Raw genomic sequence first — 27,508 nt, forward strand, 5'->3', positions numbered from 1 at the left:
TGTGACTTCAAACAGCAGAGAGTTTTCCCCGATTCCTAGTGGTTTCAACTTTTCTCAGGCTCCTTTACACCACACTTAATAAATGCTGCTTTGCTGTCAAGGGCAGTTACTCTTACCTCATCTTTTTGGTCTGTGTTTGGATTGAGACTGTAATAAGAACTGGAGTCAAGCGGTCCCAGCAGAATCCAAAGAGAACACCAGTGAGTAAGTTACTGTTGAATAAGTGCCGCTAGAAAGCACTGTCAACAACACTTTTCATCACTTTGTTGATAAGTAAGGGTGGACTTGTGGATGATAACTGACCAGACTGGATTTGTCCTGGGAGTAAAGCTGTAAAACTCCGTATGCTGCTCACCGAGACTGCCTGAACAGCTGAGAATTTTCAGCGTTTTATGCTTTTATTTCACAACAGGCAAAGTTAGCAGTGGGAATATTCACATAAAACATATTTTGTATGAAATGTATTTTCTTGTGTGGGTGGCGATGGAATGTTTGAGGACAAGTCGATTTAGCAAAATTAAAGTTTTGTGCATGTTCCATTTTGAAGTTTTTCCTGAATAGATGGGGCACCAATTATTAACGTGGTGGCAACATAATCTAAATTCTTTGGTTTGTGCAGAAGAGATATATAAACATTGCACTTCAATAAAAAGAATAGTTTGTATTTATTACAACATCATTTAACAAGTTCAAGTTAACAAAATATACCTTGCATTACATTTGTATCTTTAATGTGAAATACAAAATGACACTGGGACAATGACAGAGCAAATAGATCTAACAATGATAGGGAATACTCACTGGAATGCAAGTCACATTATCCTTAGCTTTACATGCCATCCTTGGTGATGGCCTTGAGAAGTTTGGTAGGCCTTCAGCCTGCACCATGTGTATGTTTCCTGGATTGACGTAGGAGAAGCAATACGTGATCTTCGACATCAACTTGTTAACACACAGAGGATAGTGGTGGAAAAGGATTCTGTTTACTGACAACAAGTTTCTGATGCTGGTGAGAAATATAACCCTTGATGTGTCCCTAAAAAATAAAATTAACTGTGACCATACACAACATGATTTTGTAAGAGTGTGATTTTATATGGTGTCTTACATAGAACATAACAGCGCAGAACAGGCCCTTCGGCCCACGATGTTGCACCGACCAGTTAAAAAACAATAAAATAAAATACATAACCATAAGATAGCTCAAAGGATGGCACATTGGTTAGGTTTGCTGCCTCACAGTGCCAAGGACCTGGGTTCAATTTCCGGCTTGGGTCACTATCTGTATGGAGTCTGCACATTCTTCCCATGTTTGTATGGGTTTCCTCCTGGTGCTCCAGTTTCTTCCCACAGTCCAAAGATGTGCAGGTTAGGTTGATACGCCATACTAAGCGACTAGGGGATTTTCATAGTAACTTCATTGCAGTGTTAATGTAAGCCTACTTGTGACAAAGTGTTTCATTGTCAATTAAATGCTTATTGAAGTGTGATAGTCTCTCCCTCTCTCTTGAGTATCTTCACACCCTCAACGTATTTTTCCCAGTTTGGGTATAATGGGGGGAAGTAGTGGAAAATTTGCTGAACTGATTCTCAGCTCACTGAGTTTTCCTTCCGTGGCCAATAACTCCTGGCATTATTAACGTATGACAAACCCTGAGCATCTGGTCCAGTGGTAAGGGCACTACCACTACGTCACAATGCCTCCTCCAGTGTAGTCACTGTTCTAATATAGGCAACAATGCAGCCAATTTATGCATCGTTTGGTCCCACAAACAGCATTTGTAAGCATATTATCTGTTTTAGTGACGTTGGTGAAGAATAAATTGTGACCAAATGTCCAGACAGTCCCACAAAATCACTTACGCATACTTGAGAAGTTTGGTAGGACCTTCACTCAACCAAAAGATAGGACACTTCAGATTCCTCTCCACCTGTCTGATTATTGAACCCAGCAGTCCCTGTCCATACAGAATGTGTCTGATTATTGAACCCATTATTCCCTCTCTATCCAGAGCTTGTGTCTGATTATTAAACCCATCAGGCACTCTCCATCCAGAATGTTTTTGATTATAGAACCCAGTAGTCAACTCTCCATCCACAGTTGTACTGATGATAGAACCCAGCAGTCTCTCTCCATCCAGAGATTGAGTGATTATTGAACTCATCAGTCCCTCTCCTTCTAGAGTCTGTGTTTGATTATAGAACCCAGCAGTCTCTCTCCATCCAGAGATTGTGTCTGATTATTGATCCCATCAGTCCCTCTCCATCCCAGAATGTACATCTGACTATTGAACCCATTAGTCCCTCTCCATCTGGAAAGTTCTGTGGAAAAAGGAACTTTAGCATGTTTGTCCACAGATTTCTGAAGGTAGAAGGGCATGTTAGTCGGGTGCTGAAAAAAGGCATATAGGACACTTGCCTTTATCAATCGAAGTACAGATTACAAAAACAGGGAAGTCATGTTGGAATTGTATAGAACTTTGGCAAGGCCACAACTAGAGTACTGTGTGCAGTTCTGGTCTCCAAATTATTGAAACGATGTAATTGCATTGGAGGGGGTGCAGAGGAGATTCACCAGGATGCTGTCTGGGGTGGAACATTTAAGTTATGAAGAGAGGTAGATAGGTTTGGATTGTTTTTGTTAGAGCAGAGAAGACAGAGGGGACAACCTGATCGAGGTGTACAACGTGATGAGGAACATGGGCAGAGTTGATAAGGAGCAACCGTTTCCTTTGGTTGGAGGGTCAGTCATAAGAAAACATACGTTCAAGATGAGGGGCAGGAGGTTTGGGGGGGGATGAGAAGAAAAACATTTTTATCCAGAGAGTGGTGAGAGTCTGGAATGTGCTGACTGGGAGGGTGGTAAAGGCATGTTTCCTCACATCCTTCAAAAAGTATCTGGCTGAGTATTTGGCACATCATAACTTTCAGGGCTATGGGCCAAGTGCTGGCAAATGGGCTTAGGTGGGAGTTCAGCTGTTTCTAATGTGCCCATATGGACCAGAGGGCCAAAGGGCCTTTTATGCTTTGTGTAATTCTATGATTATTGAACCTATCAGTCCCTCTCCTTCCAGAGTCTGTGTCCTATTAAGAGGCCCATCATTCATTTTCCTTCTTCCCCTTTGCAAATTCTCCTCCAACTTCGTTTTGCACTCAGTCGTTTCCCACACTCTGCAACCCACTCCAGAATATAGATAACCATTGACTAGTCTCACTGTAAACATACAAATATGTGACACGATGCAATAGTCATCAGATCCAGCTCAGAGGATGCAGGACATGTGGGTGTGTGACACCGAACACAGGCTGGACTTCAAAATCATGATACTGCTAAGTATGGGAATGACCTCATCATTTTTTCTTTTGAAAATGTTTAAAATAATTACATTGTCAAAACTGTTTGGAAGAAATATGCTCTAGCAGTCTATGAATCACAGACTTTTAAAGCGTGGAAGGAGGGCATTTGGCCTATGCTGGCTCTTGAAAGAGTTATCTAATTAATCCTACTCCCACACATATTTAATGCACTTTAATCACATCTGCCAATAATTCTGACATTTTGTAATCTACTGTCCAATAGATCTCCAAATGTTCCTATCGTAGACCACCTCTCCCCCATGATGTGTTATGGAACTCCTCAGGACACTGATTATGCGGAATTTGCCCAGAATGTTTAGACTTCCAATGGACAATTGTCCTACATCTGAACCCTCCGAGTCAGAGACCTTGATGGTTCCGACTCATTTAGCAGGATAGTTACCCAGGAAAAGTTAGGAGGATTAAAACCATTTCTAACTCGTTTGAGGGCTGTTTTCTCCTATACTACACCACAGATTCACTCTGATCCCTCCCTGACCAGATTACACCATGACCCAATTAACCTCCTTCCACCCCTGCCCCACAATACCAAAGAAGCCCAGTACAGGAGTCCAGGCAGGAAATCTGGAGCTCTGGGGCAATGTAAATAAATAGTGATTGTCACTCTTCAAAAGATTCAACCCTACATTTCCCTCATAAATTGAAAATTGGGGATCAGATAACATACGTGTAATCAGATTACATACCATGTAGATGAGGTTTGCTAAAATGCACTGAACTTCATCAATATCAACATCCTCGACCTGCATGAAATTAAGAGCAACCAGGAAAGCATCGAGTGGCAGCTGGTGTGTTCTGAGCAGTAAATACCTAGAAGAACAGAGTTAATTAAATGTAGAACTGCTGATTAATTAGAAAGCACTGTGATTGTTCACATAAAAAATCACTGCTCAGGAGGATAGCATGACACAACATACAACAAATAAAGTTCTGCGCTTACACTTTCTTGAAAAGGTTTCTGTATGTGATGATTTTCAGTTTTTCAAGTATTAGAAAGATTCCACAGCGAATGAAGAAAGCTTCATGTTTTGCCAAAGCTTCATTTAGTAGCAGAAGATTCCCTTCACTAATTATACAAAAACATAACATCAAAAATTAATAACAAACAGACTGCACTCCAGAACTGGGCCCAAATAAACTTTCATTCAACCCACCTCCTACTAACAACAAGAACCAATTACTGCTTTGAAATTTGCTTTCTGGGCTACTCCATTTCCTGAATGATAACATTAATGATACACCATTCTTACATAGCACCATCAACATTAAAAACATCCAACTGATTTGAGGGAGGACAGGGTGCAATGATAGCAAGTCATGGACCGCAGTTAGGAGAGGCAAAGGGCAGTTTGGTTATAAAGATGTGGAGTTTGAAAAAGATTATAGAGAGAGAAAGGAAAAAATAGCCCTCATCAAAGTTACAAATGGCATCCGAGATAACTGACCATCACAAGTTACCTCTCCTTACCTGTCTTGACCCATCTGATAGGGTTAACGCACCATCCTCCTCCAGGCCTCTTCTGCCTTGCCCTTGTGGATAAGATTGCCTTTGCCTGATTCCATTCCTATCTGTCCAGTTGCAGTCTTCTGAATCTTCTGAAATGGCTTCTCGTCCCACTCTGGTGACCTCAACGGCTTCTATCCCTGCCCCCACACCCATAAATCCCCATCTAAATGCTGCCCCTCAAAACCTCATCTAAAAACCCATCAGATTCCATTGGCACACTCAAGATGCCATTATCTGATTTCTCACATTGCTTTCTGATATCCAGTATTCAATAAGCAGAAATTTACTCCAATTAAATATTGCGAAGACTGCCAAAAAGACCTGTACCTGGTAATTCTGATGTGGAGATGCTGGAGTAGGGTGGGCACAGTAAAAAGTCTCACAACACCAGGTTAAAGTGCAACAGGGTTATTTGAAATCATGAGCTTGCGGAGCACTGCTCCTTCCTCAGGTGAGTGGAGAGTTGGGTTCACAAACAGGGCACATATAGACAGAGGCGCATTTGCAAGATAATGGTTGGAATGCGAATCTTTACAGGTACAATCCTCTCCACTCACATTGCCTGTGTCTGTAAAGACTTGCATTCCAACCATTTCCTTGCAATTTCATCTCAGCCTATATATGCTGTGTTTGTGAACCCAACTCTCCACTCACCTGAGGAAACAGCAGTGCTCCAAAAGCTCGTGATTCCAAATAAATCTGTTGGACTTTAACTTGGTGTTGTGAAACTTCTTACTGTGGTAATTCTGAGTTCAGACAAGTCTTTTCTCAACATAGCATTTGATTTGACTGAAAAGCAGAAAATGCCGGTAAGGCTCAGCAGGTCTGACAGCATTTGTGGAGAGAGAATAGAGTCAATGCTTTGAGTCTAGATGATTCTTCTTCATGTGATTGACTTGACTAACATTTTCATAGAATCATTGAACCCTTACAATCCAGGAGGAGGTCATTTAGCCCACTGAATCTGCACCGATTCAACAGAACATCTTACCCAGACCCTATCCCCATAATCCCATGTATTTACCTCACTAACGCCCCACCCTACACAGCTTTGAATACTAAGGAGCAATTTAGCATGGCCAATGCAACTAACCTGCACAATTTGGACTGTGGGATGAAACTGGAGCACTGGGAGGAAATCCACGCAAACATGGGAAGAACATGCAAACACAAACAGTAACCCAAGGCCAGAATCAAACTTGGGTCCCTGATGCTACGAAGCAGCAGTGCTTAACCACCGTACCACAGTGCCAATGGGATAGAGTTCCAGATTTTCACTGCTATTTGTGAGAAGAGTGCTTCCTGGTATCAGCCCCCTTCAAGGCCTTGCTTGAATTCTAAGCTTCATAACTTTTGCATTAATGCATTTTTCAGCATTAAAGCATTTTTCAGCATTAATAACATTCCTGGACAGGGAGCGCATATTATGTTGAAACTACTCTCCCTCACACTACCTTTGATGTTCCTATTCAAAAATATGTTGGTGGTTATAACTGTCATGAGAATAAGCTTTATTTCTACAATAAAATCCATATCAGGTCCCAGGCTAGTTAACCAGATGCTCAACAAAGCTGAGAGAGTCAATGACCAGGACAGCAGGTTCTGAACTCTAATTATATCAATTAGTATGTAAAATAAAAACTAGTCTCCAAAAAATTCATACCCAACAGCTTTGGTGACATCAGAAAACTGCAAAAGGTCATATTTTCGTAACAGCTGGACTGTTGGCATGTGGCCCTGTTAAAAGACAAGAAAAAAATGAAGTAGATAAAGAGAAGGAAAGTCGAGCATGTTTGGAATTGTAGCCATTATTGAAATCTAGGAAACACCAGCAGCAAATGTGCACACAGCAAGTTCCCACAAACAGCAATGTCTTTTTAATTCATTGAATGTGGACATCGTTGGCTGGGCTGGCATGAATTAACCATCCCTAATTGCCTTTCAAAAGGATGGCACAGTAGCACAGTGGTTAGCACTGCTGCTTCACAGTTCCAGGGACCTGGGCTCGATTCCCGGCTTGGGTCACTGTCTGTGTGGAGTTTGCACGTTCTCCTCATGTCTGCGTGGGTTTCCTCCGGGTGGTCCGGGTTCTATGATTCCTCCGGGTGCTCCGGTTTCCTTCCACAGTCCAAAGATATGCAGGTTAGGTTGACTGGCCATGCTAAAAAAAAATGCCCCTTAGTGTGTCCTGAGATGCATAGGTTAGAAGGATTATGGGTAAATATGTAGCAATATGGGGGGTAGGGCTAGGGTGGAATTGTGGTTGGTGCAGACTCAATGGGCCGAATGGCCTCTTTCTATACTGTAGGGTTTCTATGATTTCTATGATTCTGTGATTCAAATGCAAGACCATTTCAGAGGGCATTTAGAGTCACACATAGACCAGACCAGGTGAGGGTGATAGATTTCCTTTCCTAAAGGACATTAGTGTACCAGATGGGTATTTACAACAATTGACAATGGTTTCAATGTGATGGTAATGAGAATAACCAGATCATCTGTCTAAGTGGTGTGGATTGAGGGATAAATATTGGTCAGGACAATTCCACTGCTCTACTTCAAACAGTACCATGAGATCTTTTACATGCATTTGGTTAAATGCCTTATCTAGAAATGACACTTCACAAATGCACATGACTGAGAGTCTAGATTACATGCTTGAGCATCTGCAGTATGGCTTGAATCCAAATAGTGTCCTCTCACTGTCCAGTATCGGATCCATCAAAGATGCCAAAAGGCAATACCGGGCCAAGCTAGAGTCCCAGATTAGCCACACTGACCCCCACCGATTATGGCAAGGTCTGCAAGCCATAGCGGACTACAAGATGAAGGCATGGAAAATCGCCGGCTCCAACACATCCTTCCCTGATGAGCTCAATGCATTCTACGCCTGTTTTGAGCAAGAGATCAGCGAGAGCATGCCCTCCTGGAAACCCTGGATGAACATGTATCTGAGGTCACCATTGCAGATATCAGAGCAGCTTTCTCGAAGGTCAACCCACGGAAAGTGATTGACCTGGATGGGGTACCTGTACGGATCAAATGGCGGAAGTATTCACAGACATCTTCAACCTCTCTTTACAACAATCGGAGATCCCCATCTGTTTCAAGAAGACGACCATCATCCCAGTATCCAAGAAAAACCAAGCAGCGTGCCTTAATGACTATCAGCTGGTAGCTCTGACATCCATCATTATGAAGTGCTTTGAAAGGATCATCATGATACGAATCAATTCATGTCACCTGGACTAACAGGATCTATTACAGTTTGTCTATCGCCGCAACAGGTCCACAGCAGACGCCATCTCCCTGGCCCTGCACTCAACTCTGGAACACGTAGACAACAAGGACGCCTATGTCAGACTCCTATTTATTGACTACAGCTCAGCCTTCAACACCATTATTCCCACGAAACTCATCTCCAAACTCCATGGCCTGGGCCTCGGCACCTCCCTTTGTGACTGGATCCAGAATTTCCTAACCTGCAGACCACAATCAGTAAGGATAGGCAACAACATCTTCACGATCATCTCAACACCGGTGCCCCACAAAGCTATGTTCTCATCCCCCTACTATACTCGTTATACACCTATGACTGTGTGGCCAAATTCCCCTCCAATTCGATTTTCAAGTTTGCCGATGACACCACCGAAGTGGGTCAGATCTCAAACAACGACAAGGCAGAGTACTGGAATGCGATAGAGACTCTGGTGAACTGGTGCGGCAACAATAATCTCTCCCTCAATGTCAACAAAACAAAGGAGATTGTCAGGAAGCGTAAAGGGGAACATGCCCCTGTCTATGTCAACAGGGTCAAAGTAGCAAGAGTCAAGCGCTTCAAGTTTTTAGGTGTCCAGATCACCAACAAACTGTTCTGGTCCCCCATGACTATGCTGTAGGGTGGGCGGCATGGTAGCACAGTGGTTGTGGGCAGCATGGTAGCACAGTGGTTAGGACTGCTGCTTCACAGCTCCAGGGACCTGGGTTTGATTCCCAGCTCGGGTCACTGTCTGTGTGGAATATGCACATTCTCCTCGTGTCTGCGTGGGTTTCTTCCGGGTGCTCCGGTGTCCTCTCACAGTCCAAAGATGTGCGGGTTAGGTTGATTGGCCATGTTAAAATTGTCCCTTAGTGTCCTGGGCTGTGTGGGTTAGAGGGATTAGTGGGAAAAATATGTAGGGATATGGAGGTCGGGCCTGGGTGGGACTGTGGTCAGTGCAGACTCGATGGGCCAAAGGACCTCTTTTTGCACTGTATGGTTCTATATAGGAAAGAAAGCCCACCAACGCCTCTACTTTCTCAGATGACTAAGGAAATTTGGCATGTCAGCTACGACTCTCACCAACTTTTACAGACGCACCATAGAAAGCATTATTTCTAGTTGAATCACAGCTTGGTATTGTTCCTGCTCTGCCCAAGACCGCAAGGAGCTACAAAAAGTCATGAATATAACCTAATCATCACACAAACCAGGTTCCCATCCATTGACTCTGTCTACACTTCCCGCTGACTTGGCAAATCAACCAGCATAATCAAGAACACCACGCACCCCAAATATTCTCTCTTCCACCCTCTTCAGTCGGGAAAAAGATAAAAAATCTGAGGTCACATACCAACTGACTCAAGAACACATCATCCCTGCTGCTTCAGACTTTTGAATGGACTTTGCATTAAGTTGATCTTTCTCTACACCCTAGTTATGTCTGTAACACTACATTCTGCACTCCCTCATTTCCTGCTTTATGAACAGTATGCTTTGTCTGCATAGTGTGCAAGAAACAATACTTTTCACTGTATGTTAATAAATGTGACAATGATAAATCAAATCAAAATCAATGGATGATACTTTCCCAAATAATAGTTAAACGTCATTTTGGGTCAGAAAACCAATGCAATCCATGCTGGGATGTCCAGCGTGAATCAAACTGCAATCGTCCCACACTAAGTGCACCGAAAGAACCCCCATATGAAACTCACTGGATTGGAGTCCACAGGCATGTGGCTCACATGAACTGGCTCACAGCTGTGCATTGACAAGGTGAAGCTACATTTAAACATTCCTTCTGCACTCACAGCACGTCAAGCCAAGAGGATGGCAGCGTCGAGAGCAGCTCCATTCTCCATGGAGACAGATCTTGGAAGGTTTGTGGATGCAGTGGAGGAGGCGGGTCACTCCGTACCCCTAAGTGAATAGATGGCCCAGAAGCTGGGAAGCAAATGCAGCCTGTGGCCTGACACTGAGGACTGCTGTCCAATGTCACAAGAAAATTAATGACTTAATTCAGGATTTAGGGATGAGTGTCCATATGTCACATCCTGGCATCAGTCCCATCTATCACACCTTGAATATCTATTCAATGCACTCTGACACCCCTCGGCCTTTGAGCACCTGACCCCACAGCATCTTTCTAACATCCCTCTGGCACTCCACTCACAACCCCTTCCTGTCCTGGCACAATGCCGACATACGCCACTTCTGCCCTACATATACATCCACACCCTCCCAACCATCCGGATGTCAATCATCCCCTCTTGTACCTGCAGGAGAAGACAGCCCATAATAAAAGAGAGGGAGAAGACAGATGGGGGAATCCCTGAGTTGTGTCCCCCTCACTGACTATGAAGAGAGAGGGCGGTGGAGGCCTCAGAGTAGCCACACAGCAGAACCCATCTTTGGGAGAACACACAATTTTACCAGTTTGGCGCGATCTATACCAAGCACATTTAACAGTCTCCTAAGATGTAAACACCTGGATACAAGTTTTATGATTGCTACATAATGTGCCTTACTTACAAGAAGCATCTTCACAGGCAGCAGATAGATCAGAATCATCCGTTTGTTTTTCTGGCTGGACTTATGGCAATGTTGAAATGCAAACGATAGATATTCTTCAGCTGGAAAAGGAGAACAGAGAAAGTTATCTGTTAAAGACTTCTTTGCTTTGGTTCATATACACTCTCTGACCAATATATAAAATGCAAGGTTCTCTTTATATTTGATGTCTTCCACCTTTTTACGTGCCTTACACAACTAATGAGATAGTAGCTATCGAGTAAATAAACACAACTTTGTTTTTCAGTTGAGCATTCTAATAGTAATGGTATAAAACGGATACTCTATAATATGGCTACCTGTTGATAGGAGTGCCTCACCTTGCTTAAAATCACTGTCAAACATGGCTTTCCTCCCAACATAGTACTTGTATGTCACCCTTTGTGCCACGCTGTACTCATCCTTGAGAGTGGAGCTGTCAATCGCTCTGATTAAGGGCTTACACAGATGGAGTTTATTGATCTGTTGGAAAATGTTTAGAACATTATTTATTGATCTGCTGGAAAATGTTAAGAACCTAATGCAGGAATAACAGATGTGTAGAGTATAGGGCTAACGGTAGGACTCTGAATAGTGTGGATGAACAGAGGGATCTAGGTGTATGTGTACATAGATCCCTGAAAGTTGGGAATCAAGTAGATAAGGTTGTTAGGAAGGCATACGGTGTCTTGGCGTTTATTGGTAGGGGGATTGAATTTAGGAGCCGCAGCGTCATGTTGCAACTGTACAAAACTCTGGTGCGGCCGCACTTGGAGTATTGTGTGCAGTTCTGGTCCCCACATTATAGGAAGGATGTGGAGGCTTTGGAGAGGGTGCAGAGGAGGTTTACCAGGATGTTGCCTGGTATGGAGGGGAGGTCCTATGAGGAGAGACTGAGGGGTTTGAGGTTGTTTTCGTTAGAAAGAAGGCGGCTAAGAGGGGACCTTATTGAAACATGTAAGATGATTAGAGGTTTAGATAGGGTGGACAGTGATAGCCTTTTTCCTCAGATGGAGAAAGCTAGCACGAGGGGGCATAGCTTTAAATTAAGGGGGGTAGTTATAGGACGGATGTCAGAGGTAGGTTCTTTACCCAGAGGGTGGTGAGGGATTGGAATGCCCTGCCTGCTGCAGTTGTAAATGCGCCTAGTTTGGGGGCGTTTAAGAGATCCGTGGATAGGTTTATGGATGGAAAGGGATTGGTTTAGGTTAGAGGGTCATTGCTTTTTAACTGGTCGGCGCAACATCGTGGGCTGACGGGCCTGTTCTGCGCTGTAATGTTCTATGTTCTAATGAGCTTCTAGTGGACTTCATTTAAAAAACAAAGAACAGTACAGCACAGGAACAGGCCTTTCGGTCCTTTAAGCCCACACCAATCATGTTGTTCTATCTAGAACAACTGCTTATATCCTCTATTTCCCGTTTTCTTCATTTACCTATCAAGAAAAGTCTTAAATGTCGCTAATGTAACTCCTCAACTGCATTCCAGGCCCCCACCACCCTCTGTGTAAAAAACTTCCCCCACACATCTCCATTGAACCTTCCCCTCCCCTCCGCCCTCCCCCACCCACCCACCTTCCGCCCCCACCCCCACCCACTCTTCGCTCTGCCCGCCCCGGCCCCACCCACCCACCCTTCCCTTATCTTGAACGTGTGCCCCCTTGTAATTGTCATTTCCGCTTTGGGAAAAGCTTCCAACTGTTCGCCCTATCTATACCTCTCATAATTTTATAAACTTCTATCACGTCACCCCTCAGCCTCCGTCTTTCCAGGGAGAGCAATCCCAGTTTATTCAATCTCTCGTAATAGCTAATACCATCCATATCAGGAACGTCCTGATAAACCTTTTCAGTATTCTCTCCAAAGCCTCCACATCCTTCTGGTAGCGTGGTGACGAGAATTGGACACAGTATTCTAAATGTGGCCTCACCATCATCAATGATTTGCCAACTTTTATACTCGATGCCCCATCTGATGTAGGCAAGTGTGCCATATACTTTCTTCACCACCTTTTCCACTTGTGCCGCTACTTTTAAGGATCTGAAGACCTGTTTTCCCAGGTCTCTGTGTGTCTATGCTCCCAGTTGTTCTGCCATTTATTTTCTAGCTCCCACCTGAACTGAATCTGCCAAAATGCATCACCTCGCATTTGTCCAGATTAAATTCCATCTGCCATTTCTCTGCCCAATTTTCCTGCTGTATTCTTTGACAATCCTCATCACTACGCAATCCGCAAACTTGCTAATCAGACAAACTACGTTTTCTTTCAAGTCATTTATATATATCTCAAAAAGAGAGGTCCTAGCACGGATCCCTGTGGAACAGCACTAGTTACAGACCTCCATTCAGAAAAACACCCTTCCACCGCTACCCTCTGTCTTCTATGGCCAAGATGTGGAGATGCTGGCGTTGGACTGGGGTAAGCACAGGAAGAAGTCTCACAACACCAGGTTAAAGTCCAGCAGGTTTATTTGATAACACAAGCTTTCAGAGTGTTGCTCCTTCTTCGTTCACCCGAAGGAACGACACTCAGAAAACTTGTGCTACCAAATAAACCTGTTGGACTTTAACATGGTGTTGTGAGATTTCTTACTGTTCTATGGCCAAGCCAGTTCTGAATCTATTTAGCTAGTTCGTCCCTGATCCCATGAGATTTAGTCTTTCGTACCAGCCTGCTACGAAGGACCTCGTCGAATGCTTTACTAAAATCCATGTAGACAACATCCACAGCCCTTCCTTTATTAATCATTTTTGTCACCTCCTCAAAAAACCCAACTAATTTAGTGAGACATGACTTCCCTTGTACAAAACCATTCTTTCTGTTGCTAACATGACTACTCAATTCCAAATGCATATAAATCCTATTCCTAAGAACCTTCTCCAACAATTTCACTATCACTGACGTCAAGCTCATTGGCCTATAATTATCCAGGTTATCCTTGCTATCTTTCTTAAATAACGGGACAACATTGGCTCTCCTCCAATCCTCTGGAACCTCACCAGTGGTCAACGAAGAAACAAAGATTTCTGTTAGAGGCCCAGCAATTTCATTTCTTGTCTCCCCTCAGTAATCTAGGATAGATGCATCTGGCATCTGTGTCAATGATCTTGTCTACCTTAATAATCCTACAAAAGATCTGTCACTTCAAGGGAATCCTTGATATCACCACCAGTAAAATGTGAAATGCAGAAAATACAATATGTGCCTGCTATTATTCTTATAGCACCAATGGAACCATTAAATAACAAGACTAGGTATAGTTCAGAGTCAATGTGCATAAGAAATCAGATCAGGGAGTAAGTGTTGAATGGGCTATTGTAGATTAATCTATGAAACCTGTCAGCACAGTACTTGACTGAACAAACAAGGCAAGCAAGGTAAACATGTCACTGTTCAGTAACGTGTGAACTAACAACAGGTAACAATGAGTGAACTGGTGTGTGTACTCTGATGACATTTCACATCCCACTGAGGCATTGGCCTTGATATTAAACACAATCTCAAATGCCCCCAACTTGTCACACATTGTCTCAGAAAAGACAATGTCACAAGTATCCTGACAGAGAATGGATGCTTTGTTAACATATTTAGATAAGGCTTCCAAAGAGCAATTAGAAAACTGATTTAAAATGCAGCATTCAGAAAAACTGACAGTGAAAGGGAGCTCCATTGGGTAAATGCCTTTTCCAGCACTCCTTGTGGGTCAGGAAGAGGAATGGGCCCGGTCCCTTGAGACATCTTCAGCTTTTCCCTCTGCGACAGCCCCTTCCAGCTTGGATGGCTGATTTCATCCCCCATCCCCAAGACTACCAGCCATTCTCACCCAGTCACCAATCACAATGTCAATATTAACAAGAAAATGGTAAGGAAGTCCTGACATTAGGTTGGACAGGGCGTCTATGTTCCTGGCCTAAGTGGGTTCTTTGGCTGTGTCGAACACTCCATACCTCCCTATTAATATTGGGGCAACTGGTTGTACAAATATAGGGATCTTCTCTTACCTTAAAGTATATTTTGAACAGCTGATTGATGAGAAATAACATTCCCCACTTCTTCGAGTCATCAATTCCAGCTCGGCTATGTTCAGAAGCAACGATAAAATTCAGAAAAATCATCTTAATCATTTTTTAAAATAATCAGTGGGCTACAAGTTGAGTCCCTGGACCAAAGTTCCCTTTCACTAACAGGGTGAACACATTCTTCACTACGTGTTATGCTCTGAATGGAATATTACGATCAGCTCCTGCTCTAAAACATTTTACATATAAATAAAATTTGAAGACTGTTAATAAATTCACCTAATGCATCTAGAATGTGTGAAGCAAAACCTAGGTGAGATTCTTAGTCTATTCAAAATAGGTGAAATGGAGCAATGTGTTTCATTATTTAGACCTTGGAAAATTATAAATGCCAACAAGCCGCATTTATCTGCAAGTTAATTACTGGAACTTCGCTTGGAATTTGCCTCATCCATAAAAGGTTTATACAAGAAATCCTCTCCCAAGGACATCTGACAGTGAGATGTGACACACAAAATCTACTAAAACTGAGCTAACTTAACCATTTATTTAAAAAAAAGATTGCAGGAATGTCAGTCAACATCATACTGGGGAGCTACTTACAATCTGGGGCAGAACCATAGCCATGGGAGATGGATCAAGAAGGGCATATTTTAGCTACACCAATGTGCAAAGCATTGAGGCTGTAACTAGCCACACTTCCCACCAGCCTTGGAGACCATCAACAATGACTCAAAGGTTAGTATACAAACAGGTAAGTTTAACTTTGATAGAAAACATGCCAGACAGTCTGGCACTTACAGATACCAATTATATGGCGAGAAAACATCATGGCAGTTTAAGCTGCAGGTAACTTAGTGTAGGGTAACATTTGTTTGTCATTGTTTATTTTGTGCACAATGAAAGCAAAAAGTGCAAGCACTTTAAAAAACAATGGTGACAATCAAGAGATTATAGTTAAAAACAGACACATGAAACGTTACACGAGTTCCAAACCAGAATTTATAACCTCAGTCCCTGACAGCAGCCCACAAAGGTAAAGTGGTTCACTTTCATATATGTTTACCTTGTCTAAACTGTATGGATCTAGATATTTGAGAGATTTGTTGGCTGGAAATGCTCCCTCCCTCAAAAATTCTAAATCAGTACTCTGAAATGTTTTAGCATCACATATTGAGAAATAGGACAATTCATGTACTTAAACCTTTCTCTGTCACTCTATGATTCTCTTCCCCCGCCCCCCTCACCCCAACAACTCATGCCCCCACTATTCTTTGTGGATGTTGTGGCACTCCATGGCACATACCTGTCCTTTTCACATGTCTTTTGTCACTCCATGTTGCGCACCAATTCCTTGAACATGGCTCCTAAACTCCATGCTACATACATAACTTTTGTACATGTTGAGTTGTCAGGATATAGTGGCTCCATCCTGATAGGACCAGCTGTAGAACAGCCAAAAGTTCAACAGCTTTCAGCACAACTGGAAGATCCCAGTGGTGGGTGAGACTGGAAAATGCTGAGCACCGTGATGCAAAATTACCTCATGGTACAGACCTATACGGACCATGAGGGCAGCACATTTGGGAATCATTGATCTGAAGATTTAACCATGGGACTTTGATACCTAAATCAACTCCACAATACATTTCTAGTGCTGTAAGAGCAAAATGAAAAAACAAGCTGATAAAATACATACTTGTCACTGGCACAGACCCGGAAACAACTCATCAGGAGCTCAGCGGCTTTCTCCAACATATCTCCCATCTTGCCCTTTCCTTTCTTCCCGAGCTGCTGGTCTGCCTGGTCACGCAAAGGGTGGTGGTGGTGTGGTGGTGGGGGGGGTTTGAAGGGGGGCAAAATCAGAGGAAAAAATATCATTTTAAAGCTCCTGCTGATATATTTCTCGTTATCCATAGCTGTGACCTCTAGCTCAGTGCAATACTGTTTCATTGGATACTTTTTAAGTGATGCAAATTAACTTGTGCATATGATTTGGTTTTACATAACTAACAGAGACCTATCAGCCAGGATAGAAACAAATCACTGCAGAAGCTAGAATCGGAAACAAAAATGAAAAATGCTGGAAAATCTCAGCAGGTTTGACAGTATCTGTGGAGAAAGAATAGAGCTAATATTTCGAGTCTAGATGATCCTTTGTCAGAGCCATATCAGCCAAGATAGAATAATGTATTTGGCAGTGGATGTTAATGGTTTTCATAATGCAATTCAAACTTTAACAGCATGACAAAGAAAACTTACGAACAGATCAACGAGCAGAATCAACCTGAAGGAGCAGAGAAGTATGATGGAGAGAATGTTGTCCATTTTCAGTAAGTGTTTGACAAGTTCCATATAAAAGGCTAGTTAGCAAACCTGGGGCTCAGGGAATAGGAGGGCAGGTGAGCTTGGATTAAAAAAAATTGGTTTGCAGACAAAAAACAAGAATTTGTGGTGAATGATTGTTTTTTTGAACTGGTGAGTGTAGACTGTGGCATTTCCAAAGAGTCACAAGGGCATTGCTGTCTCTGATACATTGACATATTGGAATAGAGTAAAATTTCAAATACTAAATTAAACTTGGAGGTATTAGCAAACAGTGAGAATGACACCAATGGGACATAGATAAGCTAGCAGAATGGATAGACAAGTGGCCGATGGAGTTTAGAATAACACATTTGTTACACCACATTAGGAGGCTATTAGCCTGTAGTGTACATGTTGGTACTCCGCAGGAGTGCCACTCCTGCCTTTTCTCCATAGCTCTGCACCTTCTCCTTTTCGGATAATGATCCAATTCCCTCTCGAAATTGACCCTGTCTCCATTACACTCTCAGGAGTGCATTCCAGACTCTAATCACTCATTGTTCGAAAGACTTTTCCTCATGACCATTTTACCAATTGCCTTAAATCTGTGCCCTGTGTTTCTTATCCTTCCACCAATGGGAACAGTTAGAGTCATAGAGGTTTACAGAATGGAAACAGGCCCTTCGGCCCAACTTCTCCATGCTGCCATTTTTTTTAAACCCCTAAACTAATCCCATTTGGATTAGCCCGCATTTGGCCCATACCCCTCTATACCCATGGTATTTATGTAACTATCTAAATGCTTTTTAAAAGATAAAATTGTACCTACCTCTACTACTACCTCTGGTAGCTTGTTCCAGACACTCATCACCCTCTGTGTGAAAAAATTGCCCCTCTGGATACTTCTGTAACTCTCCCCTCTCACCTTAAACCTATGCCCTCTAGTTTTAGACTCCCCTACCTTTGGGAAAAGATATTGACTAACTACCTTGTCTATGCCCCTCATTATTTTATAGACCTCTATAAGGTCACCCCTCAGCCTCCTACGCTCCAGAGGAAAAAGTTGCAGTCTATTCAGCCTCTCCTTATAACTCAATCCATCAAGTCCCGGCAGCATCCTAGTACATCTTTTCTGCACTCATTCTAGTTTAATAATATCCTTTCTATAATAGGGTGACCAGAATTGCACACAGTATTCCAAGTGTGGCCTTACCAATGTCTTGTACAACTTCAACAAGATGTCCCAATTCCTGTCTTCAACGTTCTGACCGATGAAACCAAGCATGCCGAATGCCTTCTTCCCCACTCTGTCTGCCTGTGACTCCACTTTCAAAGAGCTATGAACATGCATCCTGAGATTTCTTTGTTCTGTTACTCTCCCCAACGTCCTACCATTAACTGAGTAAGTCCTGCCCTGGTTCAATCTACCAAAATGCATCAGCTCGCGTTTGTCTAAATTAACTACACTAGCCATCTTGTCAAAGGTCTTACTAAAATCCACGTAGACAACATCAACTGCACTGCCCTCATCTATGTTCTTAGTTACCCCTTCAAAAAACTCAATCAAATTTGTGAGACATGATTTTCCACTCACAAAGTCATGCTGACTGTCCCTAGTCAGTCCTTGCATCTCTAAATGCCTGTAGATCCTGTCTCTCAAAATACCTTCCAACAATTTATCCACCACAGATGTGAGGCTCATTGGCCTGTAGTTCCCAGGCTTTTGTCTGCAGCCCTTTTTAAAAAAAGGCACAACATTTGCCACTCTCCAATCTTCAGGCACCTCACCTGTGACTATCAACGAATCAAATAAAGTTTATCCCTATCTAGACTGCACAGACCCCTCATCATTTTGAATACTAATTTTTTTTTCATCTTTTTCTTCTAGGAGAACTTCAGTACCAACTTTGAACAAAAAAAACAAAGAAAAGTAACAGGCCCTTTGGCTCTCCAAGCCCGTGCCAATCACGATGCCCTAACTTAAAAAAAAACTTCTGCCCTTATTCGGACTGTATCCCTCTATACCCTCCCTATTAACGTACTCTTCCAGGTGCCTCTTAAATGTTGCCAATGTGCCTATTTACATCACTTTCCAGGCATTCACCACTCTCCATGAAAAACTTCTCCTGCAGATCTCCCTTAAACTGTCCCCCTCTCACCTTGATCCTCCAAAATGTATTTGCTCACATCAGTCCAGATTAAACTTCATCTGCCATTTCGGTGCCCAAGTGTCTAATCGATGTATATTAGGGGGAATTATAGATCAGTAAGCCTAACATCGGTAGTGGGGAAAATTCTCAAATCCATTAGCAAGGACTTTATAGCAGAGCAGTGCCAGGATCAGACAGAGTCAGCATGGATTTATGAAGGGGAAATCATGCTTGACAAATCTGTTGGAATTCTTTAAGGTGTAACTAGTGGAGTTGATGAGGTTGAGGCAGTTGATGTAGTATAGTTGGGACTTTCAAAAAGCATTTGACAAAGTCCCACATAAGAGACAAGATAGGAATTAATGGGTTCTTTTCAAATTGGCAGGCATTAACTAGTGGGATGCCACAGGGATCAGTGCTGGGACCCCCAGCTATTCACAATATATAATTATTTGGTTGAGGGGACAAAAATGTAATATCTCAAAGTTTGCAGATGATACCAAGTTGTGTGGAAGGGGGAAACTGTGACGAGGAGGCAGAGGTCCTTCAGCATTATCTGGACAGGTTGCGTGAGTGGGTAAATCAATGGCAGATGCAATATTATTTGGATGGGAGGTCACTTTGGTAGCAAAAACAAGAAGGCAGATTACTACTTGAATGGCTGTAAATTTGGAGAGGGAAGGGTGCAGCAGGACCTGAGTGTCCTTGTGCACCAGTCGTTGAAGGTAAGCATAAAGGTGCAGAAAGTGATAAACAGGTCAAATGGTATGTTGGCCTTCATTGCGAGAGTTTGAATATAGGAGCAGGGATATGATGTTGCAATTATACAGCGCCTTGGTGAGGCCACACCTAACATACTGCGTGCAGTTTTGGTCTCCTTTTCTGACGAAGGATGTTCTTGGTCCTGAGGGAGTGCAGCAAAGATTTACCAGGCTGATTCCGGGGATAGTGGGACTGATGTAAGAGGAGAGTTGACTAGATTAGGATTATTAGGCTATTGAGTTTGATGATCAGACATGATCGTGATGAATGACAGAGCAGGTTCGAATGGCCTCCTCCTGCTCCTATCTCCTATAGAATCATAGAATCTTATAGTGCAGGAAGAGGCCATTCGGCCCATAGAGCCTGCACCGACCACAATGCCACCCGGGCCATATCCCATAATAAAATTAAGATGCTAATAAAATTGCCCCTTAGTGTCCAGGGATCTGCAGGTTAGAGGGATTAGTGGGTAAAATATGTAGGGATATGGGGGTAGGGCCTGGGTGGGATTGTGTTCGGTGCAGACTCGATTGGCCGAAGGGCCTCCTTCTGCACTGTAGGGTTCTATAGTTCCAGAACTATGGTTCTAACCTGATGCACTTACCTCAGCTGGTTTTCCCTGACACTGAGGGGCAATTTAGCAAGGCCAATCCACTGAACCCGCACATCTTTGGGCTGTGGGAGGAAACCAGAGCACCCGGAGGAAACCCATGCAAACATGGGGAGAATGTGCAAACTCCACACAGACAATGACAGGGGCCCCAATTGAACCCAGGGTCCTGGCATTGAGAGGCAGCAGCGTCAACCACTATGCCATTGTGCCGCCCAGTTTCTATATCCTGTTGTATTCTCTGACAACCACCGGCATTATCAGCAACTCCACCAATCTTTGTGTCATCTGCAAACTTACTAATCAGACCACCCACATTTTCCTCCAGATCATTTATATCTGCTACAAACAACAGTGGTCCCAGCACTGATCCCTGCAAAACACCACTAGCTACAGATCTCCATTCTGAAAAACACCCTTCCACCACTATTCTCTGTCTTCTATGACCAAGCCAGTTCTGTATCCATTTATCCAGCCCATCCCGAATCCCATGTGATTTTAGCTTTTGTACCAGTCTACCATGTGGGACATTGTCAAATGTCTTATTGAAGTCCATATAAATTCCATCCATAGGCTTTCCCATATCAATTATCTTTGTCACCTCTTCAAAAAAGCAAGTTGTGATGTGGAGATGCCAGCATTGAGAACACCGCATGACAATCACCAGGCATCCATGTCCCTCCGCTCCTGCACCCCTTTAGAAATGTGCCCTTTTTAGTTTGTTTCTGCATTCTTCCCACCAACATGAACCACTTCACATTTCTTTGCATTAAATTTAATCTGTCATTTATCTCTCCATTCCACCATCCTATATCCTTTTGAAGTTCACACTATACTCCTATTGGTTCAGCTCCAAATTTTGAAATTCTATCCTGTACACCAAGATCTGGATCATTAACATGTATCATGAAGGGTGAGGGTACTATCACCAATCCCTAAGAACATATTAGACGTGTACAAGGAAATCCTTACACATGGCTGCAGGTTCAAAGATCATAAATATATCATCTATGCATTAGAAATGGGCATGAGATAGTAGCTTAGGGCTCATTCTGTCAAACATGCATTTTAAAGAACAACAAAAAGTATAGGAAGAGGCCCTTCAGCCTTCCAAGCCTGCAACGATCATGATGCCTGTCTAAACTAAAACCATATGCTTCTATTTCTATCATATTCATGTATTTGTCTAGTTACCCCATAAATGCCACTTTCGTACCTGCTCCCACCACTTCCCTGGGTTAGCATGTTTCACAGTAAAAAGTCTGACAACACCAGGTTTTAGTCCAAACGATTTATTTGATAATAGACTCACAAGCTTTCGAGGTTTCCCTCTTCGTCAGGTGAATGGAGAGTTCTGGCCTCAGACAGAGCATATAAAGCACAGACAGTTTAGAGATTACTGATTAGAATGCGAATCCTTACACCTAACCTGCAGGTCTTGAACAGCAGGTTAGGTGTAAGGATTCGCATTCTAATCAGTAATCTCTAAACTGTCTGTGCTTTATATGCTCTGTCTGAGGCCAGAACTCTCCATTCACCTGACGAAGAGGGAAACCTCGAAAGCTTGTGAGTCTATTATCAAATAAATCGTTTGGACTAAAACCTGGTGCTGTCAGACTTTTTACTCTGTTTACCCCAGTCCAACGCCGGCATACCCACATCATAGCATGTTTCAGACATTTACCACCCTATGTGTAAAAAACATGCCTCGCACATCTCCTCTAAACTTTTCCCTTGCACCTTAAACGTATGCCCCCTAGAACTTGACTTTTCTAACTCAGGAAAGGGCATCTGACTATCCACTCTGTCCATGCCACTCAGTCTTGTAAACCTCTATCAGGTCACCCCTCAACCTTCATCATTCCAGTGAGAACAAATTGAGTTTATCCATCCTCTCCTCATAGGTAATGGATTCATAGCTAATAACCTCCAGGCAACATCCCGGTAAACCTCTTCTGTAGCCTCTCCAAAGCATGCACGTCCTTCTGGTAGTGTGGCGACCAGAATTATACACAATATTCTAAATGAAGCCTAATTAAGGTTCTACATGACTGCAGCATGACCTACTAATTTTTATACTCAAAAAAGCCCAGCCAAAGATGTAAAGCATGGCTATGTTTTCTTGACTAACTTATCCATCTGTGTTGTCACAGCAGACATGTACGCCCAGATCTCTCTGCCTGTCAATACTCCAAAGGGTTCTATCATTTATTGTATAATTTCTACATGCATTGGACCTTCCAAAATGCGTTATCTCACACTTGTTAGGATTAACTCCATCTGTCGATTCTCCACCCAAGTCTCTATCCTCTGACAATACTCTTCACTATTCGCAACTTCACCAATTTTTGTGTCATCTGCGAAGTTACTGATTAGACCAGCTACATTTTCCTCCAAATCATTTATATATACTACAAACAACAAAGGTCCCAGAAATGATCTCTGTGGAACACCACTGGTCACAGCCTCCCATTCAAAAAAGCACCCCTCTACTGCTAACCTCTGTCTTCTATGGCCAAGATGTGGGTTTGCCGGCGTTGGACTGGCGTAAACACAGTAAAAAGTCTGACAACACCAGGTTTTAGTCCAACCTATTTATTTGATAATATACTATGGCCAAGCCAGTTCTGTATCCATCTTGTCAACTCTCCTCTAATCCCATGTGACTTCACCTTTTGTATCAGTCTACCATGAGGTATCTTATCAAGTGCCTTGTCATTTCTTGTGAAAATCGACAAAAATGTTATCATGTACCAGACCTAGAGGAGATCCGAAGACTACACTATTTGAACTTGGCTGCGTAAGTGGCTAAATGTATAATGAATAATGAATACAGTTTCAGAAAACAGCAGTATATAGAGTAATAACGGTTTACAGCATGGGAACATGCCCTTTGGCCCAATTTGTCCATGCCACCCTTTTTTTTAAACTCTGAAACTAGTCCCAATTGCTCCCATTTATCCCTTTACACCCATCTTACTCATATAACCATCTAAATGCTTTTTAAAAGACAAAATTGTACCCGCTTCTACCACTATCTCTGGCAGCTTGTTCCAGACACTCACCACACGTTGTGTGAAAAAATTGCCTCTCTGGACACTTTGTATCTCTCCTCTCTCACCTTAAAACTATGCCCTTTAGTTTTAGACTCCCCTACCTTTAGAAAAAGGTATCGACTATCTAGCTGATCTATGCCCCTCATTATATTATAGACCTCTATAAGATCACCCCTCAGCCTTCTACACTCCAAAGAAAAAAGTCCCAGTCTATCCAACGTCTCCTTATAACTCAAACCACCAAGTCGTGGTAGCATCCTAGTAAATCTTTTCTGCATTCTTTCTAGTTTCTATAATAAGGTGACCAGAACTGTACACAATATTCCAATTGTGGACTTACCAATGTCTTGTGCAACTTCAACAAGACGTCCCAACTCCTGTATTCAATGAACTGACCAATGAAACCAAGCATGTTAAATGCCTTCTTCACCATTCTGTCCACCTGTGACTCCATTTTCAGGGAGCTATAAACATGTACCTCTAGATCTCTTTGGTCTGTAACTACTTAGAAGTAGAATGTTAGGGTTTGGTGTTTATAAAATTATAAACAATTGCAAAATGCTAAAAGGTGAAAGCATTGCATGATCCTCTTAAAAGTGGTGCTTTTTCTGTGCTTAGAGATTTAAAAAAGAAATGTTCGTGCATATGGGGTCCCAGAATGAAACATTTGTATCGGAAGGCCAAGCAGGGTTTCTTTGGAAACAGGCTTTCATGCTTTTGAATTGTCTGAATTTAGCCAATCAATTTGAAACAGAATATACTTATAAATTTAACCAGTTTAAATCAGGCACTTATATACTAGTAACCTATTAAATTTGAATTTGGTGTCAGCAACTCGAGATCAATCCTATTGTGGGAGATATTGATATGTCATCACAGGTATTAAAGGAATGAAGCAGTGGGGCAAAAGCAGAGAGCATCTGCCAGAGTAACAGTCTCATCCATATCTTAGAGGAAGCTCCATCTTGATAGCGAAAGTAGCAAAGAAGACAGAAATTCCTGACAAAAGAATCAACAGAGAATGCCCTCAATATTCTGGAAGACTTCAAAACCTGGTTGTAATGTAGAGAGTGACTAAAATTCCATTTTTGTTTGTTAATGAGTTGAAATTGTATTTATCTAAACAGCATGCCATTATAATGGTTTTATTTGATTTGTTAATAGTTTAGTTAAATTGTCACTGTTAGTTAGATAAATAAATTGTTATTTGTTAACTTTAGAGTGTCAAGGATTATTTTGACTTAACCACCAAAAGTTGCTGAAGCGCAGATCATACCCGTTCACACACGCTTTTACAGATTATGAGGCAAGGTAATTCTCTGAATGATTAGGTGTTAGTTCTCAGGGGAGGGGGAGAGGGCGGGGTGTGTGTGTGTGTGTGTGTGTATATGTGTGTGTGTGTGTGTGTGTGTGTGTGAGAGAGAAATCCAGCTTCCCTTTATAACATCATTTTACCCATGTAACTGTCCGAATGCTTTTTAAAAGACAAAATTGTATCGCCTCTACTACTGCCTCTGGCAACTCGTTCCAAACACTCACCATCTGAAATAATTGCCCCTCTGGACCCTTTTGTATCTCTGCCCTCTCACCTTAAACCTATAGTATTGTCAGGAGTTAGTGACACAGCACAACTGTTGATGGCTTCCTTCAGTTTGTAAAATGGGCTAACAATGTGAAACAAGCACATGGACAAGGCTTTGCTATTAATATGCAGGCTGCATGTAATCCTTGCAAAGATGTAGCAATACTTTACTGTGTACATGAGAAGTTCACTAAGAAATGGCTGTGGTAAATCACTCAACTATTTGGCCAAGTCCTGCTGTGCAGAAATGATCATGTTAAAACCAAGCGACATTCTCTGAGCACAAGTATCATGTAAAACGCCAAATTAACTGTATATATTTGGTAATTCAATTGTTTAATTCAACCTGTGCCTACCGGGCAGCTGGGGACTTTGTTCGAAACTTGAATACAAATGTAATACAAGGATCCAAGAGATGCTACAGATCCTAAGTCTCAACATTAGATAGAAGTAGGTGATGGTTTTGATCTTCTATAAAGGCTAAAACATTATATGCTTTCAAGAAGGAGTTAGATTTAGCTCTTGGAAGGGGATCCAAGGGCATTGAGGAAAAGTGAAATCAGGTTCTTGAGTTGGATGATCATAATGAGTGGTAGAATAGACTTGAAGGGCTGAATAGCTTCCCCTTGCTTCTATTCTCTATGTTTCTATCAAATGCAGGGTTATCTATTTTGCATCACAATTACATTTTCGTACGTACTGAGTGTGTACTTTCCCAGAACCTATCAAACTTCTGTGCTATGTGAACGATACAGAATGAAGAGTTTCTTGTAACTTTGCAGAATAATAATCATTTAATAGGTTCTCATAAACAATGCAATACTCACATTATTGGCAAATATTCGAAGATCCAGAGCTACAGCATACATAATTGGTAGAGCCCTGAGAGCGACAAAACACAGACAGAACAAAATTTTAAAACACTCTTGTGTTTAAAAATCAATCTATAACTCTGTTCTTTCATAGACATGATATGGAGATGCCGACATTGGACTGGGGTAAACACAGTAAGAAGTCTGACAACACCAGGTTTAAGTCCAACTGATTTATTTGATAGTAAACTCACAAGCTTTCGAGGTTTGCCTCTTAGTCAGGTGAATGGAGAGTACTGGCTTTTTTTTAAAGTTTACTGGAAAACGTGAAAACTTTAAAGCAAACCATCCATTTTAAAAGATAATAGGCATATATATGCTCTGTCTGAGGCCAGTACTCTCCATTCACCTGACGAAGAGGCAAACCTCGAAAGTTTGTGAGTTTACTATCAAATAAATCGGTCGGACTTAAACCTGGTGTTGTCAGACTTCTTGCTTTCATAGACACCCAGTCTCCTGGACCTCTTTACTAGCTTAAGAGTTTTTTTTAAAGTTTACTGGAAAACTTGAAAACTTTAAAGCAAACCATCCATTTTAAAAGATAATAGGCAGAAGCACATTTTAGTAAGGCGTTTGATAAGGTTCACCATGGTAGGCTTCTGCAGAAAATGCAGATGTATGGGATTGAGGGTAGTCTAGGAAATTGGATCAGGAATTGGCTAGCAGATAGGAGACAGAGGGTGGTGGTTGATGGTAAATATTCGTCATGGAGTTCAGTTACGAGTGGTGTGCCTCAGGGATCTGTTTTGGGGCCACTGCTGTTTGTAATTTTTATTAATGATCTGGATGAGGGTATAGCTGAGTGGATTAGTAAATTTGCTGATGACACCAAAGTCGGAGGTGTGGTAGATTGTGAGGAAGGGTGTCATAGTTTGCAGGGAGACTTAGACAGGTTGCAGAGCTGGGCCGAGAGTTGGCGGATGGAGTTTAATGCGGAGAAGTGTGAGGTGATTCACTTTGGTAGGAATAACAGATGTGTTGAGTATAGGGCTAACGGGAGGACTTTGAATAGTGTGGATGAACAGAGGGATCTAGGTGTATGTGTACATAGATCCCTGAAAGTTGGGAATCAAGTAGATAAGGTTGTTAAGAAGGCATACGGTGTCTTGGCGTTTATTGGTAGGGGGATTGAATTTAGGAGTCGCAGCGTCATGTTGCAACTGTACACAACTCTGGTGCGGCCGCACTTGGAGTACTGTGTGCAGTTCTGGTCCCCACATTACAGGAAGGATGTGGAGGCTTTGGAGAGGGTGCAGAGGAGGTTTACCAGGATGTTGCCTGGTATGGAGGGGAGGTCCTATGAGGAGAGACTGAGGGATTTGGGGTTGTTTTCGCTGGAAAGAAGGTGGCTGAGAGGGGATCTTATTGAAACATATAAGATGATTAGAGGTTTAGATAGGGTGGACAGTGATAGCCTTTTTCCTCGGATGGAGAAAGCTAGCACGAGGGGGCA

General features: G+C 42.4%; 1 protein-coding gene across 1 annotated transcript in view; it reads right to left on the reverse strand.

Annotated features, from left to right (window-relative positions):
• Positions 1–641: 641 nt before the first annotated feature.
• The window catches only part of pcid2 (PCI domain containing 2), a 42,704-nt gene continuing 15,837 nt past the window's right edge, over positions 642–27,508 (reverse strand). Inside the window, exons 6-14 of the mRNA XM_080204090.1 lie at positions 26,011–26,065; positions 16,416–16,519; positions 14,699–14,774; positions 11,039–11,180; positions 10,680–10,780; positions 6,549–6,622; positions 4,319–4,444; positions 4,065–4,188; positions 642–1,036 (exon numbers count right to left, since the gene is read on the reverse strand). Of these exons, the coding sequence (XP_080060216.1) occupies positions 947–1,036; positions 4,065–4,188; positions 4,319–4,444; positions 6,549–6,622; positions 10,680–10,780; positions 11,039–11,180; positions 14,699–14,774; positions 16,416–16,519; positions 26,011–26,065 (892 nt within the window). The 3' untranslated portion in view covers positions 642–946. The remainder of the gene's footprint in view (positions 1,037–4,064; positions 4,189–4,318; positions 4,445–6,548; positions 6,623–10,679; positions 10,781–11,038; positions 11,181–14,698; positions 14,775–16,415; positions 16,520–26,010; positions 26,066–27,508) is intronic.

The sequence above is a fragment of the Carcharhinus amblyrhynchos genome, chromosome 15, assembly GCF_965287045.1.
Source record: "Carcharhinus amblyrhynchos chromosome 15, sCarAmb.v2.hapA, whole genome shotgun sequence".
Classification (NCBI taxonomy): domain Eukaryota; kingdom Metazoa; phylum Chordata; class Chondrichthyes; order Carcharhiniformes; family Carcharhinidae; genus Carcharhinus; species Carcharhinus amblyrhynchos.